The sequence below is a fragment of the Rattus norvegicus genome, chromosome 5, assembly GCF_021556685.1.
Source record: "Rattus norvegicus strain SHRSP/BbbUtx chromosome 5, alternate assembly SHRSP_T2T, whole genome shotgun sequence".
In the NCBI taxonomy this organism is placed as follows: Eukaryota; Metazoa; Chordata; class Mammalia; order Rodentia; family Muridae; genus Rattus; species Rattus norvegicus.
In genome coordinates this window covers 172,189,634-172,208,319 of record NC_141538.1, presented here as the reverse complement: position 1 = coordinate 172,208,319, position 18,686 = coordinate 172,189,634, and the positions used below count along the sequence as shown (strand labels likewise).

General features: G+C 41.6%; 1 protein-coding gene across 19 annotated transcripts in view; it reads right to left on the bottom strand.

The window, feature by feature from the left end:
- Gnb1 (G protein subunit beta 1) overlaps window positions 1-18,686 on the bottom strand; it is a 67,519-nt gene continuing 48,833 nt past the window's right edge. For 6 of the 19 annotated variants that reach the window (NM_001430069.1, NM_001430072.1, NM_001430068.1 and 3 more), the window contains 7 exons: window positions 18,475-18,538; window positions 15,705-15,867; window positions 7,758-7,824; window positions 5,951-6,152; window positions 3,930-4,146; window positions 1,935-2,050; window positions 1-1,751 (listed from right to left, as the gene is read on the bottom strand). In NM_001430069.1, coding sequence (NP_001416998.1) covers window positions 1,944-2,050; window positions 3,930-4,146; window positions 5,951-6,152; window positions 7,758-7,824; window positions 15,705-15,867; window positions 18,475-18,538 — 820 coding nt within the window. In that variant the 3' untranslated portion in view covers window positions 1-1,751; window positions 1,935-1,943. The remainder of the gene's footprint in view (window positions 1,752-1,934; window positions 2,051-3,929; window positions 4,147-5,950; window positions 6,153-7,757; window positions 7,825-15,704; window positions 15,868-18,474; window positions 18,539-18,686) is intronic. The other 13 variants (NM_001430070.1, NM_001430066.1, NM_030987.3 and 10 more) reach the window with 4 other exon arrangements.

The window sequence follows — 18,686 nt, the reverse complement described above, 5'->3', positions numbered from 1 at the left end:
TCCCTCATGTCAAACTGCTTTATTACATCTTAAATAACAGTACAGTTTAATATAGTATCTATCTTGCATCCAGCCTCCTTGCAGTACACTGACTTTAAAATTAAATACAAAAGGTGGAAAGGGTACAGGGTGCAGAGAGCTCTACAGAGTCGTTTGGTAGGAAGAGAAGGGGCTTCGCTGTATTCTCTTTGCCATGTCCAGGCCTACCGCACAGTCACAGCACAGTTTTGTACAGGACGCTGCAGAAAACAGAATGGCGAAGCCACTACTGCTATGAGGGGTGCAGGATATAGGGGGATGGGAGGGCCCACAGAACACTGCTGTCCAAACGCTGCTGCTGAACATGGCTTTGAGATGATAACCACGAAGATCTGCACGGTGTAAAAATGGTTGCCTCAGATGCAAAGGCTGTTCCATGGAGGCTGCTTCCAGGAAGTGGCAAAGAGGCAGCGGAGCAGCTTCCCTCCCTTCCTGAAGCCAGCAGCAGTCATTCCCAACAGGACTATCATCTTGTAAAGTAAAGAAAACAGTGACTTATCCCACTACTCGAGTGTGTAAAGCGCTTGCTGCTTCCGATATGTGTGCAGAATAGCAACAGTAATGGACAAAGCCGCCACGGTTACAACTTGAAGAGGTTATTTCTTAAAATAAAAAGAACATCTAAGGACTGAGTCCTATATGCACTTTAGAGCATTTCTACAGCATGCGATTCTAAGAGTAAACCCACCCAATATGGCAAACAATCAAATTGTTTAAAATTTAACTTAGAAAGTCTGAGATCATTATTTTCAAAACATTGATTTGTACATTGTTTCATACACAAACTGACTATCCAAGCACAGGACAGGCACCTCTCTGGAGAAAAAAAATCTGACAGCAGGGGCAGGACGGCTAGTGTCACATGACTACAAACTTCCCTCCAACTTCACAGGAAACCCAAGGAAAGAACAGAAACTGGACAGTGAGGAGGGAAGGGTGCTGGGAATAAGTTCACTGCTGAGCAAAGGGAAGGATTCTGACCAAGCATTCGTGGCCATCATAACATGTGCTTGGCTACTTTGCTTCTGAATTTTTTCTTCCACTATGCTGTGTTTGTGCGAAACAGTCATCTGTGACATGAGACAAAAAAAAAAAAAAAAAAAAAAAAAAAAGCAAGCCAGGGACAAAAATGCATCAGTGACAGTCAGACACCCCCATGGGCTCTGGTTCTCTTAACTACTGAACATAAAGGAATATGTTTAAGGAAGAAACGTGAATGCTTCCAAAGTCTTGCTACAAATGACTTATATTTAGAAACAATTCCAGATAAACAAAGTCTTCAACTTGTTTTTCATGAATGCCACAGATCAGGATCACTGATTTAAATGCAAATGAACTAGTAAGAAGGTGTGTCTCTCTCACAATCATACTCAGGGTTACCTTCTGGTTAACATTTTTATTGTAGTATTTCCTTTAAAAATTTGACCAAGACAAAACAAAACAAAAACAAAAAACAAAACAAAATAAACCAAAGACAATGGCCCCAGAAAAATGCACAATTTGTTTTAGTTTACAGCACAGAGATCCTTCTCTTAATGGGAGTTGTGCTCTTGGTTTCAGCAATAAGTGAAGGAAAAAAGATCTTGCCCTTTTGAAGTTCTGAGGGGAGGTGTGGGTGTCCACGTTAGTATGGTTGGATAGGATATGCTATCGCAGTAACGCTTCAAGGTTGGAATGGTCTTCCAGTCGCCATGGCATCCATCCACCTGCTGCTGTGAACAGAGCCTGGAGTCAGTGCATGAGAAAAGAACCTGAGCTCTTCCACTGTGCTTTGCACCACAGAGAAGGGCCATCACTTCAGATCTGCTGCAATGCCAGATCAACAAGGTATCTTTGTAAATCTACAACCCACATAGGAAAACTTCACGCCCTGAGAATGGGTGTGCTACAATTACCTACTGGCCTTAGTTCCAGATCTTGAGGAAGCTGTCCCAGGATCCTGTTGCCACAGCCATGCCATCATCAGTCACCCCCAAGCAGCTGACTCGGTTGTCATGTCCAGCTAGGACACCTACGAACAAGAAGAGCATAACCACAAACACGTGATGCTGTGACAAGAGCAAATGGCTCATCTGGATGGACAATACTCTAAGACTTTGGTACAGCCAGCACCTATGAGGGAAGAGCACTATGAAGAGAGGAAATTTTTGTCAAAGTGTAAATTATCCTTAAATGTACAGTCAACTCTGTTAAAGCAGCAACCAATCATGACATGTTCCTCTGTAACAAGAACATGGACATAAGCTCAAAAGGATGACAAAGTGACATGCACAAGTATACACATGTACATGAATCCAGACCAGACCCGTGTGATAGTTTTTGTATACTAACAAAAGCAGCTTAAAAATCACAGAACACTGGGTAGTGGTGGCACACGCCTTTAATCCCAGCACTTAGAAGTAGAGGCAGACAGATCTGTGTGATCCAGGACAACCAAGGCTACAGAGAAACATTGTCTTGAAAACACAAATGAGGGGTTGGGGATTTAGCTCAGTGGTAGAGCACTTGCCCAAGGCCCTGGGTTCGGTCCCCAGCTCCGGGAAAAAAAAAAAGAAAGAAAGAAAACACAAATGAACAAAAGAATAAATAACGAATAAACATACCCCATCTGCGAGGCAGGGTTTCTCTGTGTAGCTCTGGCTGTCCTGGAACTCACTCTGTAACTCAAGCTGGCCTCAAACTCAGAGATCCACCTCCTTCTGTCTCCCATGTGCTGGGATTAAAGTATACCCCCACCACTGCCCATAGAATAAACCAACCTTTAAAAAACAAAAAAACAAAAAAACTGAACAGCTAACCTTAGAGCAATAAACCACATGGGTATGCAGAGCCACCATCACATGGCACACGCCACCTGCCAAGACACCCTTTCTCTCACAGAAGGGTTTGAAACTTCAGAAATAACTTCTAGTTCCTGTAGCTACTCATGTACCAACTGAGAACAAGGGCTGGAAGGTTCTCTGTCAACTTCCTGGGCTACAGGGTCAAAGGCAGAAATGTTTATTTTTGTTTTTGAGACAAGGTCTATGTAGTCCTGATTATTCTAGAACTCACAGAGATTGTATGCTTCTGCTTCTGAGATCTGGGATTAAAAGTGTGGGCCACCAAAAATGTCCTCAATTCAGCAGTCTGGCAGGGTGTAAACATCCACAGTGGGACACATAAGACTTGTGGTCTCAATCCCTCTTCCATCCTCCAAAGCAGATTTGTTGAATGTGATAACACTCTTCAACGTGAAGCTTAAGGCCAGCTTGAGCTCAAAGGTAGACACTAGAGACAAAAATGTTCTAACCTTTCATCCAGCTTGTATTTAACCCATTTGATTCTGATATATTAAATTCGGGCTTTAAATTGAATCATCACCAGCACACTATTCAACAACCTTGTACAGACAGAGGAAGGGGCACGGCATTGTATCAGAGGTCAAAACTGTACAGATAGGCCCAGAAATCTGAAATGCAGCTGGCCATGGTGGAATGAATATGTCAGGAGGCAAATGACTGCAGAGGATGAGTCAGGAAGACTGAAAATTGATGGTACTCACCAATAATTCTAGTATTTAGAAGGCTGAATCAGAAGACTTTTAAATTCAAGGACATCTGGTCTAATGGAGTGCTCCAGGCTAACCATGGATACCCACAGGAAAAAGGTGGAACTTTGAACACTGAGCTCAGTAGTGTCTGGCATACTATCATCTCCCACATCCCCTCACAGGAGTTTGGTACTTCCTGGAGGGCCAGACCTCAAATTAGGTGGCCTTTAACTGTCCCCTCTACTGGCTATGACATACCTAAGTTGATGACACAAATGTACACATTATAGCTCATCTAAGCCTCATTTTTACCACAAGCTGATGTCCAAGAACATAGAAAGGCCATGTGGCCACTGACCTGCTCTGTCAGCTTTGAGTGCATCCCAGACATTACAGTTGAAGTCGTCATAGCCAGCGAGGAGGAGGCGGCCACTCTTGGAGAAGGAAACAGATGTGATACCACAGATAATGTTGTCATGGGAGTAGGTCATGAGCTCCTGGTCTGCACGAAGGTCAAACAGCCTGCATGTAGCATCGTCTGAGCCAGTGGCAAAGGCATTGCCATTGGGAAAGAACTAAACAGAGAAGACAAATCAAGACATATGTAAGCAATGAGGCCTGGGACACAGGCCAGCTGATTCAACACTTACTTAGCATGTGTAAGGCCCATAGTTCAGGCACAGGAGAGGGTAAAAAGTATAGTGGTTCTGCCTGTACTCTGGCATGGAATGGAGTATATAGTTATCAGGAACACAGTGGATTCAAGGTCTAGCTGAACTATATATGAAGTTCTAGGCCATATACTGACGAAAAGTAAACATTCAATAAGACACGATGTTAATGTAGTGTTAAAACATAATGAAGATCCAGCAAGAATAAGGGCTGGCATCCTAGAGTGAATGGGGCATGTACTAGGGGGTACTGACATAGTACTCATGGACTGCCACTGTCAGCACGGCAGACTTCAGTACAGAAAAGCAATGAGACTGAGGCACTGCTGAAGGGCTTCTGGTCCCTGAACACTAGGGAGGGATTTGTGGAGGACAGAGCAAATCCCTGCTCCCGCACCAGACTCATCACTTCAGGAGGTGTTAACAAGAAAGCAGTTCTAAATTTGCCATTCCCTTGGCTGGCAGGATATTCAACCTCTAAATTACTGGTCACTTTACAGAAAGGAACAGAGTCGAGCCGGCACCTAGTAGCCTCATTAGTGTCTGAAATACATGCACAGCACAGGGCTCAGCTGCTTCTTAAAGACTCTGTGACTCTGGTTTATTTGCAAAGGGAAGGACAACTAGATTTGGTAGCAAAGGCCTGACCTTTTCTCAGAATAAACACAAGGGAAAAATTTTTTTAAAATACCTATTTCTTTTTTTTTTTTTATTTTTGTTCAAAGATTTATTTATTTATATGAGTGCACTGTCTGTAGCTGCCTTCAGACACACCAGAAGAGGGCATCAGATCCCATTACAGATGGTTGTGAGCCACCATGTGGTTGCCGGGATTTGAAATCAGGACCTCTGGAAGAGCAGTCGGTGCTCTTAATCACTGAGCCATCTCTCCAGCCCGGAAATAAAATTTTTAAAAATAAAAACAATACTTTGAATGCCCCCCCCCCCCACCAAAGATACTAGAGTTAAACACCAGGAGTTAAGAGCATTTACTACTACCTAAGTTTGGTTCACCCACTCTTTATCAGGTGTCTCCTAATGGCCTACTTAACTCTAGCTCCACAGCATGAAATACCCTTGTCTGGACTCTGTGAGCACCTGAACTACACATGTACATACCCATAGACAGACAGACAGACAGACGGACAGACAGACAGACACATGAATGAAAATGGTCCCCACATGCTCGTACGTTTGAAGACTTGATTCTTAAAGTTCACGGAACTGTTTGAGAAGTATTAAAAGGTAAGGCCTTGTTGGATGTGTAAGTTACAAAAGGCCACGCCATTCCATGTTTGCGCTGCTCACTCTCCGACCTGTGGTCATGTATGTCTCAGGAGGAAGTGCTCAGCTGCTTCTCCTGACCATTCTTGCCTGCTTGCAGCCAGGCTCCTCACAATGACGGTCATGGACTCACCCTTTGAACCTGTAAGCCTCAATTAAATGTTTTTCCCTGGGGCTGGGGATTTAGCTCAGTGGTAGAGCGCTTGCCTAGGAAGCACAAGGCCCTGGGTTCGGTCCCCAGCTCCGAAAAAAAGACCAAAAAAAAAAAAAAATGTTTTTCCCTTTAAGTTGCCTTCATCGTGGTGTTTTTGTCATGGCAACAGAAAAGTAAATAATATGCTATCTCTCCAGCCCCAGAAAAACAAATCTTCAACAACAACAACAACAACAGGTTATGATCTGAAGTAGACACAATTTAACTCACACATATGGCATTGATGTCAGACTCGTGTCCTGTAAAGGTCTGCCGGCACATCCCTTCTCGGACATCCCAGAGCTTGGCCGAAGCATCGCAAGCACCAGAGACAAACAGTCTGGTGTCAGGAGCAAGAGACAGGCTCATGACATCTCCAGTGTGTCCAGTAAACGTGGTTGTCTGCTGGCCGGTCTCGATGTCCCACAGGGCACTGGAGCAGGAATAAGTGGCAAATAGATATCAGCCACACACATGGGACCAATCACCTAAAACAACATCCTCCATACTACCCAGGACCACAGATGGCCTCTGTGCCACTGTGAAGTCATTTACTTCTGTAATGAGATTTTGTTTAAGAAAAGCAAATGTTAAGGCCTGAAAGAAAGGATCCTGTTTCATCTGTGTTACTCCCTCTGTGCCTTCATCTCCCACCTTCCTAGACACCAGGGAGGAACATATGGTCAGTAAGCGGCTCAGAGCAACTCTGATGCTCTAACTCCTCTTCCATGAGGACCATAAACCAAAAACAGTCTTCACGGATGGACAGGGCCTTCCAAGGGCCTCTGCTTGACAGTTACCGACAGCACTACATAAAGCAGGAACTAGCTATTAAAAGGAGAATCATAGGTTACTTCCTGCTGCAACCTGAAGAAGCAACAGCATGGTAAACTGCCATTCTTGTTAGCCTCACCAGCCTGTCTCACCCACAACACCATCCAATCAAGCAAGTTCACCACAGTGAATGCTGGCTATCTTTGCTAGGCATGAGGGACACAGGAAGGAAGAAGCACAGGGCACAAACGTTTCATACATTTCATCCAAGAAAATAATCAACACATGAAATTCGTAATGACTAATCTTCACTGCCCACCTGACTACATTTGATTACTAAAGCCCAAGCAGCTAGGCACATTTGTGAAGGGTTGTCTTGATTGGATCATTTCACGTGGGAAGACCCACCCTCAATTTGGACCATACCTTCTGGTGGCAGCTCACATAAAAGGGTGCTTTTGCTTTTTGCCTGCTTGCCTTCATTCTCATTGGCAAGTTCTTCTACCTTGCTTCCTTTACTTTCCTTTACTGCTTTAAAACCCACTTCAGGTTTCCATTGTAGACAAAAGACCAGCTAAGATACCAGTTTTATGAACTAAACAACTATTAAATTTTTTTACCATTTTCATCAGAAGTCCATTGTTGGATTCTCTGGCATGTAAGTCATGCTACTAAACCAACTTGAAAATACTGCTACTGACCTCCCAGGAATGCCTCCAATGACCAGAAAAACACACAGGGGCAGCTTAAGTCTAAAATTATTCTCTTAAAGTAACGACCTGGTCATTTCATCATTAAACAAAGGGAAAAGTTACTTGAATATATCTCCATCTACTAGTAAACAAACATTCTAAAATAAATAAATCTGATAGAGCTGCTGTTTAAAAGCTAGACTCATTCTCACAATATGCTGAATTGAGTTCACAGCGAAAGAAAACCCCACAGGGCTAAAAACACCACATACATGAGTAAAAATAAATGGAGAAAAAAAATAAAGAAAAACAGATATTTGATATACAACTAACTATAGTCTACATTTTAGTTCTTTAATCAAAATCAAACTTTGCATATCTACAGATGGTGCAATGAGTTATTTATTGATACTTTCTGTTTTGTAGTTACCAGGCTATGATCAAACTCTAAATTGTCTTAACTACTGACAAGAAGTGTTTACCTTGCAATGGGAAGTAGGTAGCCCTACTAACCAGTGTTAACAACAGTGGATAGATCTCAAGTCTCACTCTCTGCCTTGTCATGTACTCACCATGTGGTGTCTCCAGAACTGGTAACTATCTGATTGTCATCCAGGAACCGGCAACAGGATAGATAACCTGGTAAAGAGAAGACCCAAATGAATAACCAAGTCTAGTCAGTCTCAATCCTAGGATTCTCTCACTGTAAAAACTATGGTAATAAAAATACCCAGAACTTCTGTCACAGGCTGGGTGAAACTATAGCTAGGTAGCCTCGATGGGATAACACTTCAGACAGGCCTATACCTGCACAGCACACAACACTGACCTATGCCAAGGGAACACCTCACTTTTCTGCCTGACCCTCTGTCTTAACATAGGGTGCCCTTTCCTTTTAGCCTCATTTGTTTGTCCACCTACTTACCGAGTAGGGCAGCTGGACACAAAGGAGCTCAATACCCAATGAGGAGAGACAGCAATGGAAATAAGGAGCAAGGGCTACAGGACAACTAGAGGAACAGGAAAAGATGACAGAATAGCAAAGCACACTGAAAATGTCCAGTAAGTAGGCTCCAAAAAATATGGGTGAATGGGCTTGCTCTCTCAAGAGCTGCAATATGAAGTGTGCATGGAAAAGCTATGCTCCTGCTGCTGATACCCACAGAAGCTGGGATGGAAAAGAGGACATGAGACTGTCTCAAAACATAATAAAGTTTTTGAGAGAGCTGAATACGAGTCATTGAAAAGTCAAACAGGCTGATACCTGAAAGTTTCACTTGAGAGGAGTAAAATCTGCCAAGCAAAGGGACAAATTATAAATGGTTACATAAAATTACACAACACAAGGCAGGACACTGAGAACATCCCGGATGTGTATGGATTCTGTGCACAGGCACTTGTTGCAATCGCCTGAGTGGTTATCCCTGAAAATACCACTTCCTTTCTGCTGGAGTGACACGGATGCTGAAAGGCAAACCCCAGGGCTTTGCTTTAGCCTATGATTTTAACAAGCTGATGAGAGTGGGACACGAAGATGATGGAAACAGAAATAAGTACTTAATTGACCAGTTTTGCATTTCAGAACAGATTTTGCAGGCAGACAGAATCTTTTAGGTCACCAGTATCCTTCAGAGTGAGGGGAGAAAAAAAAAAACAAAAACCACCCAACCAACAAATAACCACCCTCCCAAAAAATGTCCACTGTGTTCATAAACATGTAAAACACCCAATTATTCATTAGATGAAAAAATTATACACAGAAAATGTTCCAGCTACTCACTCTACCAAGTCACAATACTTTCTGGCAATGACATGCTACATCAGAAGGACAAACCATGGCCCTCTGGACCAGAACACTCAAGGTCTCAGAACGGCAGCTGAGTCCCGCCTTCCACTCTTTTCTCATCAGTCCCTAGGGATTAGTACTGAGACCAATCTGTGTCTCCTTGAAAACAGTATCTAGGCAATAGACATGTTTTCATATATATTTATTTGCATGTATGTATATGCATGCCTTATTTGTTTGTTTATGACAGTCTTTCTCTTTGTAACCCTCGCTGAACTGGAACTCAGTCTGTACAAGAGGCTGAGATTCTCGTGCTTCTGCCTCCTGAGTGCTGAACTAAAGAAGTATGCCATCACACCTGACTAAGTATTCTCAATTAAAAAAAGAGTATGTGCTCTTTGCTCTTCCCTACTCCCTCTGTCCCTGTCCCTTCTCTCCCCACCCCACCCCTTTCCCTCCATGTGCCCATGGTCGGCCTCCTTTACTCCTCCCCCCTTCTATTCATTAAACCTCTCCACATGGGGAAAAAAACAAAGAATGTGTATTCTACCTATAACTTATAATTAATATAAATAGTAATAATGAACACTCTTTGAGTTATTGTGAACCCACTGGATCCATTTCTAGGGTTTCCTTATCCTATAAGATAGCCTATACGTTCGATTAGGTTTTGAGCCTGGAGGGCATACTCCTACATAGGAAGCTCCTACCTAGGAGCAATAGGACACAGAATCAACTACCAAAAGCCTGTTCCTCAGCTGACTTCAATGGTCCTGTCTTTACACAGTTGGATGATCACCAAAGACTCAGCCAGTCTGTTGGAACATTCCTGAGAAGTGCTAAAGCAGCCTCCAAGAAGTCCTAACGTACATATCCAGGTATTTAACAGTTAACAGCAAAAACAAACAGGCAGTGAGCAAACCCACAGACAGCTCAAGTGGCAGGAGGACAAGGTAAGAATTTTGCTGCTGTGTATGTGTTTCTTAACCTGATGAAACTGAACAGACATTTGAAAGGAACATAACGAACCCACAGTTGCTATGACAATTATTGCCAAGGCTGCAATTCAAACTCGGTGCACTGAGAAATGGCAAACTGTGATCCACACTCAATAGGAAAGGAGCACAAGGACACACCTCAAGACCAGGCGCTACAATTAGCAGACATTTTACACTTTGCTCTTGTAATTATATTCAGAAACATAAGAAATAACCTTGTTATAAATAAGACAGAAAAACTTCAGTGCTTGTGGAGGGGATCTTTAAAAATAAAAACAGAAATTCTGAATCTGAAGAGACCATTTGACACAAAAGCTTATCTGACTACACTCCCATGCCTCACCAGCACTCACCAGCACAATGCGTATTCTTGCACCCATTCTTAGGTGAATGCTAGGTTAATAGAAGGACAGCTGTGGTTCACTGATTACAAAGTCAACTGAATTTACTTGAATAGAAACAAAATATGTGAGGAGTGGAAACTGAAGCAGCTTACCCTCACAGCCATAGAAACCAGGACATTAGAAGACAACTCAAATATTACCGATTTAGCAAAAGACAAATTTTAGTAGGTTCCAAATCCCAAGCACAAGAATACAAAGAAAGTCACATGTCTAGAAAATTATCGCCAAATCAAAGATATACCTTTAATATGTTTTGTTTTTAAATGTTGAAGGCTGAGAAGATGACTCAGTGGTTAAGAACAGTGGCTACTTTTCTAGGACTCAGGTTCAATTCTTTTTTTTTTTTAAAAGGATGTATTTATTATATATAAACACACCAGAAAAGGGCATCAGATCTCATTACAGATGGTTGTGAGCCACCATGTGGTTGCTAGGATTTGAACTCAGGACCTCGGGAAGAGCAGTCAGTGCTCTTAACCACTGAGCCATCTCTCCAGCCCCTCAGGTTCAATTCTTAAACCAACAAAAAACCAGTTCCAGGAGAAACCCAGCACACTTGCTCTGACTTCGTCGGCACTGGCCATGCATGTGCTGTGCCAACATTTGTGCAGGGAAAACACCCATACACATTAAGATGACATCAACTCAAAGTTCTGTATGTCCAGCAAAAATATCCTTCAGGAGTAAAGGTCAAGGGCCAGCAAGATGGATTAAGTGTTAGGTGCCTGCTGCCACCTGGGTCACTGGGAGCTCAATCTGCAGGACCTACATGGGGGAAGAGAAAAGCCAACTTCCCACAAGTTGTCCTCTTAATTACACACACACACACACACACACACACACACACACACACACACACACAAGTCAAAGACTGGCAAGATGGATCAGTGGGTAAAGGACTTGCTGCCAGGTGGGGTTGATCTTCAGAGTCCATGCAGGGATGGAAGGAGAAAACTAATTCCACAGAATCATCCTTGATCTCCGTATGTATGACCCCATCACCACCTCGCAAATAATACAATAAAAATAATCTAACTCAAAGGTGGTGACAAAGACAGACAGATCTCTATGAGTTTGATCTACAGAGACAGTTCTAGGACAGCCAGGGCTACATAGAGAAACCATGTCAACAACAACAACAACAACAACAACAACAACAACAACTACTACTACTACTACTACTATAGAATAAATAACAAACAGACCTTTTCAAAAAATTAACAGACTTCTCACCAGCAGCCTACTCTAACCACTGAAACCTCTGGTTTCAGTTAACCCATGAAAACCTAGCAAATCCCAGAAATGAAAAATTTCTTGGGGCTGGAGTGGTGGCTCAGTGGTTAGGAGCACTGATTGCTCTTCCAGAGTCCTGAGTTCAATTCCCAGCACCCACATGGTGGCTCACAATCATCTGTAATGGGATCTGATGCCCTCTTCTGGTGTGTCTGAAGACAGCTACAGTGTACTCATATACTTAAAAAAAAATAACAAATTTCACTCAGTGCCAAGAGTCCAAAAAAAAAAAAAAAAAAAAAAAAAACCTTAATTCTCAAATAGCATTCATTATAGTGTATTGCCATACTGTGTTACCTTCTTGCTGCTTACTGCCAATTTCTTGTATTTAATCTGTAAATTAAATTTCGCTGAACGAACATTCAGATATAAAAGAAAAACAGCAATAAAGGGACTGCGTAATGCACAACTGCAGGTGTTAGGAGGGAGTAGCATTTTGGCTACAGGAAACCAGAAAGAGAGACGTCCTCAAGAGGAGTACACGGCACTGGAGATGCTGCTGCTGTCTGAGTGCACATGAGACCATACGACCCTTCAAACACAGGCATGGTGGTGCACACTTGTAATGACAACACTGAAGAGGCAGAGGGTACAGAATGCAGAGACTGGAACAAGCTTGAGCTACAAACAGAGTAACAAAGAAGGCAGGGAAAAAAAACAAAACAGGAGAAAAAGGAAGCAGAGGGAAAGAGAACCATCCTAAGTACAGAACCAACTCCAACCACATCCAGAGCAACACTCAGGATTTTCTATTATACATCAATAAAAAAGCAGCATTTAGTGCAAATAAACTTCAAATTTTAAATGCGATTATTTCAAATTATCAATAAGTGGTATGATCTTCCCAAGGTGCTGGCTAGCAGCAATGAACTCAAGTTCTCTGTCAGGACTGTAAGACTGCAACACAGCAGCCTGACCTGTCCTAGACAACAAAGGTGCACCCACCCATCACACTTTTAGTCCTAGCACCCAGGAGGCAGAAGAAGGCAGATTCCTCCAAGTTCTAGGTCAGCCTGGTTGCCCTTAAGATGAGGAAGAGGATGGATGGCAGGCTAGACATAGTCAACATAAATAGCCTCTCATATAGTTTAGGCAGTTTCAAACTCACTGCATAGTGAAGGATGATCTTCAACTTCCAGCTTCCATCTAAATGCTTGAAATATAGGACTATACCACCAGACCTGGTTTTATGCTGGGCTGAAGATCTAACCTAGAGCTTCATTCATGGTAGTAAGCACTCTATATTTCTAGCCCTACAGAAGCTACATTCCCAGCTCCTAAAGGCAGAGACTGTAAACAGAATTAAAGCAAGACTTAATTCTACGCTGTGTATAAGAGACAACTTATCAGAAAAACAATCAACAAGAAAAAATGTGCAGACCGTGAGTGTGAGGCTGAGCTGTCTGGAAACCGCAGGTGAAGTGACTCACACTAGGGCGTACGTGAGGGGCACGAGGTCATGACAGAAACTACCAATCATTCAGCAAGATACAGCAACAATAAACGCACGTGCAGCACTTCAAACATAGAAACGTAGATTCTGGTCTGCCAAAGTACTTTTTTTTCTGATGGAAATACAGACAAACATGATGCCTAACAACTAGAACAGTTTGTTTCCACATTCTTATAGCACGACATTTGGCAGACCACCGGCTCAAATTAGAATGAGCTCACAACTAGTAAGTTAAATATCTCTCTAAAAATTTTTAATGTATATCTGCCTGTGTTGTGGGGTGAATGAAAATGGCCCCCACAGGCCCACAGGGAATGGTACTATAGGAACACCTCCCTGTGGAAGCAGATAAGACTTTGTTGGAGGAAGTGTGTCACTGTGGGAGGATTTTGATGTTTCAGATGTTTAAGCCAGGCCCAGTGTAACTGCTGTCTGTGAATTCAGATACAGAACTCAGCTACCTCTCCAGTATCGTGTCTGTCTGCATGCTGCCAAGCATCTTCCAATGATGATAATGGACTAAACCTCTGAGCTATAACCAGCTCCAATGAAGTGTTTTCCTTTCTAAGAGTTGCTGTGGGGGCTGGGGATTTAGCTCAGTGGTAGAGCGCTTACCTAGGAAGCGCAAGGCCCTGGGTTCGGTCCCCAGCTCCGAAAAAAAAGAACCAAAAAAAAAAAAAAAAAAAAAAAAAAAAAGCTGTGGTCATGGCATCAATCACAACAATAAAACCTTGACCCGGACAGCCTGTATGGATACCATATGCATGTCTGGTGCTCACAGAAGAAAGCATGAGATTCCCTAGGACTAGAATTACATAGAAGTGGTTATAAAGGACATGCAGGTACTGGGAATTGAATCCAGACCCTCTGGAAGAAGAGCCAGTGTTTTTAACCATCTTTCCAACTCTCTAAATAATAAATTTTAGATATTTGTCTTACTTTTTTTTTAAAGCAATCTTTTTTTTCTTTTTCCCGGAGCTGGGGACCGAACACAAGCGCTCTGTGTATGTGGTGCATGCTTATCCAGAGGCTAATAGAGGACACCAGACATTGAATGTCCTGTCTATCACTGTCTGCTGTCTCAATTCCCTTGAGATTGGGCCTCTCACTGATTGAGGCTGGGCATCAGTCCACAATGATGAATTATAAACAGGCATATGCCCCGTGCCCAGTCTTTTATATGTGAGCTCTGGGATTTGAACTTAGGTCATCAGGCTTAAGCAGTAAGTGTTCTTGGTCACTGAGTCTTCTTCCCAAACTTTTCCCTTTTTCTATTCTATATTTGAAAATTATATACTAATCTTCTTTTTTGAGAGGTTTTCATATAGCCCAGAGAGCTATGAACTCTTGATTTTCCTACCTCTACTTCATGAGTGATGGAATTACAAGAATGTACCATTATGTCCAGTTTTATGGTGATGGGATAGACCTAGGACTTTGTGCATGACAGACAAATACTCTACCAACAAATCGACATCCTCAGCCCCTAGGACAGTAACTTAAATAAATATCACTGATCAAAATGTACAGTAACTTAAATACTACTGATCAAAATGTACAGTAACTTAAATATCACTGATCAAAATGTACAGTAACTTAAATACTACTGATCAAAATGTACAGTAACTTAAATACTACTGATCAAAATGTACAGTAACTTAAATACTACTGATCAAAATGTACAGTAACTTAAATACTACTGATCAAAATGTACAGGGAGCCATGTCTGTATGGATTTTTGCCCCTTTTAAGTTCTTCTGTTTGAGAATGAAGAGATCTAAAACTGGTGGCCTATGCTCCCAGCGAAAGCCAGAACATTAAGAAGAAAGCATTCCCAAAGTAAGCAGTAATGAGCATTGGCGATGTAACTTAAGACACTCGAAGGATGCACTTCTACCTGACCTAAGGGTTAGAACACAAAACTGCCATGTTCTTCACAATAGTTAATCATGCACAATCCTTGGCTTGCATGCGAAGAAAGCCCCGAGTGTTTTATTAGTAACTCACTGAAGGACAGGAATTTTGAGAACAAAAGATAATGGCCATAGGTAGAAAATACTATGATGGGACTTTCTTCTCTGGAAATGCAATGTGGCCTAAATGATGTATGAATATGCACCCAACATTTTAATGCTGGCTACACTCAAAAGATCTGAATGGACCGTAGACTATCTTCTGTCTCCTCTAAAAGAACACTGGTCAGGGAGCACAAACAGATATGGTTGCAAATATAAACACACGCTTAAGTAAGAATTCCTGTATTAAGGTCTGAGGAAGGCAGTTTAAAAACAGGACTGAAATACCAATGTGTTGATAAACAAGAATGGTGGCTGCTAACTGTTCAAAGAGAATAAAGTACCTGGGAATTAAAAAACTAGGCTTTAAAAAAAAAAAAAAAAGCCAAAAAACAGTTTACAGGTCTCTTAAAGGCGAAGGCATAATGGGCATGGTTTGGCTTCACTTTCAGAAAATTTCTGGCCATTACCTAACATTGACTTGAACAAATAAGCAACAAATCAAAAGAGCAGTCAGTATACACCCCAACAAGCAGCTTTCACTATTGCAACACGAAATGAGATGTGTACCTGTATGTCCTGCCAGCTCACGACTCACACGCACATTTCCTTCACGAGTTTTCAGATTGTAAATGGAGCAGATGTTATCCAGGCCACCACAGGCCACATAATTCCCAGAAGGAGCGTATGCACAGGTCATGACCCAAGAGGAGCGCAGAGGGATGGCATGAACCTAAATAACAAGAACACAGCCAGGCAACACTATTAAGTTCAAGAAAACATAACTACAGCCAGGTGTGTGGTACCTGTTATAGTCCCAGCACTCAGAAGGTAAGGGGATCTCTGATTTGAGCCCAGGCAGGGTTACATAGTAAGGCCGTCTCTAAAGAACAAAAAAATAAATTAACTAGTAGATGGGTGTGATGGCATATGCCCGTGAGTCTAGCAGTGGGAAGGCTAAAAGAGAAAGAACAAGAAGATTTTTTGTTTTCCCTATCTTTTTCAGTTCTGAGAATTGAACTCAGAGTCTCTAGGCTGTTTATCGCCAGCCCTGATGACAAGTTTGAGGACATTTTGAGCTAATCATAATGAGAAACTATCTCAAAACACAAATTATATTTGTATTTTTAATGATTTAAGGAGTGATGCTAGTATGATTTAAGATTTATTTTCCTTTTATTATGGCTTTGAGCTTAAAAAAAGAAGAAAACAAAAACAAAAACCCACCAGGTATGGTGATTCATGCTAATCCCAGCACAAAAGAAGCTGAGGCAGAAAGATAACTGTAATATAAAGTCAGCCAAGGAGACAGCAACTGATTCATATTCATTTTCTCTGACACATACATGCAGTAACCTAACAGTACATTGGTTAACAGTTAATCTTGGTGTTCAGATAGAGCAGTCAAAATTTTTACAATCTTCTACATATCTACTATTTTAAGGGAAAATACAATTATCTTAATTTTTTTTAACCTTACCTGATGACAGCATTAAAATTTGTTTTGAGGTTTTATTTAATTTTATGTTATCTGTAGGAACATTTGACTAAATGTTTACCACATGAGTATAGTGCCTGGGAAGGCCAGGAGGGCACTGGATTCCCCGTGAAATGGACATACAGATGGTGGCAAACCACCATGTGGGTGCTGAGAATAAAACTAAGACATTCTGGAAAATCAGACAGTGACTGAGCAATGTTTGTTTTTTTAGAAAAGGTTTCTTGGTGTCACAGCTCTGGCTGTTCTGGAACTCACTTTACAGAACAGGTTGGCCCCTAACTCACAAGAGAGCTAGCTACCTGCCTCTGCCTCCCGACTTCTGAGATTAATCACCATTCCCGCTCCCCATGTTTGATTTTTTTTTTGTTTTTTTTTAAGTGTCTGTGTGTGTTTGTGTGCACACACATGCCAGAGAAAGTGCACATGGAGGCCTGAGGTTGACACTGGGAACCTTCCTTGACCACTCTTCACCTGATTCTTTGAGACAGTGTCTCTCAATTCTATGTAGAGCTCTTCTATGACTAGTCTAGCTAGCCAGGTTGCTTTAGGGATTCCTTGTCTCTGTCTTCCAAATGCTAGAATTATAGACTTATAGACTGGCCACCACACCCACTCAGAATTTAAATGGATTCCTTTTTGTTGTTGTTGTTGTTGATACTGGTAGTTTTTATTTTTGTTGTTGTTTTTTTTTTAGGTAAGGTCTCATGTAGTTCAGGCTGGTTTCAACTTTATTATATGCACATACATAATCTTTAATGTTTGAGGTTCCTGCTTCCATTTCTCAAATGCTAGATTATGAGCATGTATCACCATACCCAGTGTAATTTATTTCAATGTAAGAGAAGTGAGGCTGGAGAGATGGCTCAGCGGTTAAGAGCACTGACTGCTCTTCCAGAGGTCCTGAGTTCAATTCCCAGCAACCACATGGTGGCTCACAACCATCTGTAATGAGATCTGATGCCCTCTTCTGGTATGGTCTGAAAACAGCAACAGTGTATGTATGTGTATGTGTATGTGTATATATATATATATATATATATATATATATATATATATATATAAAATAAACCTTCAAAAATAAACAGTTCATTTAAAAAAAGAGAAGTGAAGGGGTTGGGGATTTAGCTCAGTGGTAGAGCGCTTGCCTAGCAAGCGCAAGGCCCTGGATTCGGTCCCCAGCTCTGAAAAAGAGAAAAAAGTAAAAAAAAAAAAAAAAAGAAAAAAAAAAAAAAAAAAAAAAAAAAAAAGAGAGAGAAGTGAAAATGTAATTCAGAGATTTATACCTGTCAGGCAAACATTCTACCTAGTATCTGTCTTCTCTTTTTCCTCCCTTACCATATCTTGTTATGGTAGCTTTGACCTTCTGGGCTTATTCAATCATCCTGCCTTAGCCTCCTGAATGACTCTCACCAATCTGCTGGATTACTCTGTTTTTCATCTTTTGTGGTTGTGGGAATCAAATCCAGGGAATTCTGCCCAGTAGAAAAGTTCTCTACCACTGAGCTACATTTCCAACCCTCAACTAAATCTTTAAGTATAGTGCATTTAAGATTATCTCTCACTAAAACAAACTAGTAACTAAATAGAATCTACTTTTCAGTATTCTAGAAATAAATTAGGAAAGTTCCCAGTAAAAACTAAGAGTGGATGGAGTATACCTCTTGTATAAGAACAAGGAAGCGCTCAGCTCCTATCTTCATGCCAAGACAGGAACCAGAGCATAACTGTGTGCCAAGCTCAAGGAGCCAGCAACACGAGCTCTTCCATCACCCTTAAGAGGCCATAAGCACTCCATGAACAGACTATTACTGCTCCAGGGAAGAATCTTGTATTGCCCACCTTGTTTGTGGTATAGCTGTCCCAGATGATGAGTTTCCCATCCTGAGAGGCGCTGACAAGGAGCCTGGAGAAAAGATAAAGAAAAAACAAAAACAAAAAATCTTGATAATATCTAGCTAGAGCTTTAAAGCTAAATCTGCTTAAAATGAAATACATTTAATAATAAGAAAAAGAGGATCTCAATGCTAGAGCAATGGAACACCGTGACTGGT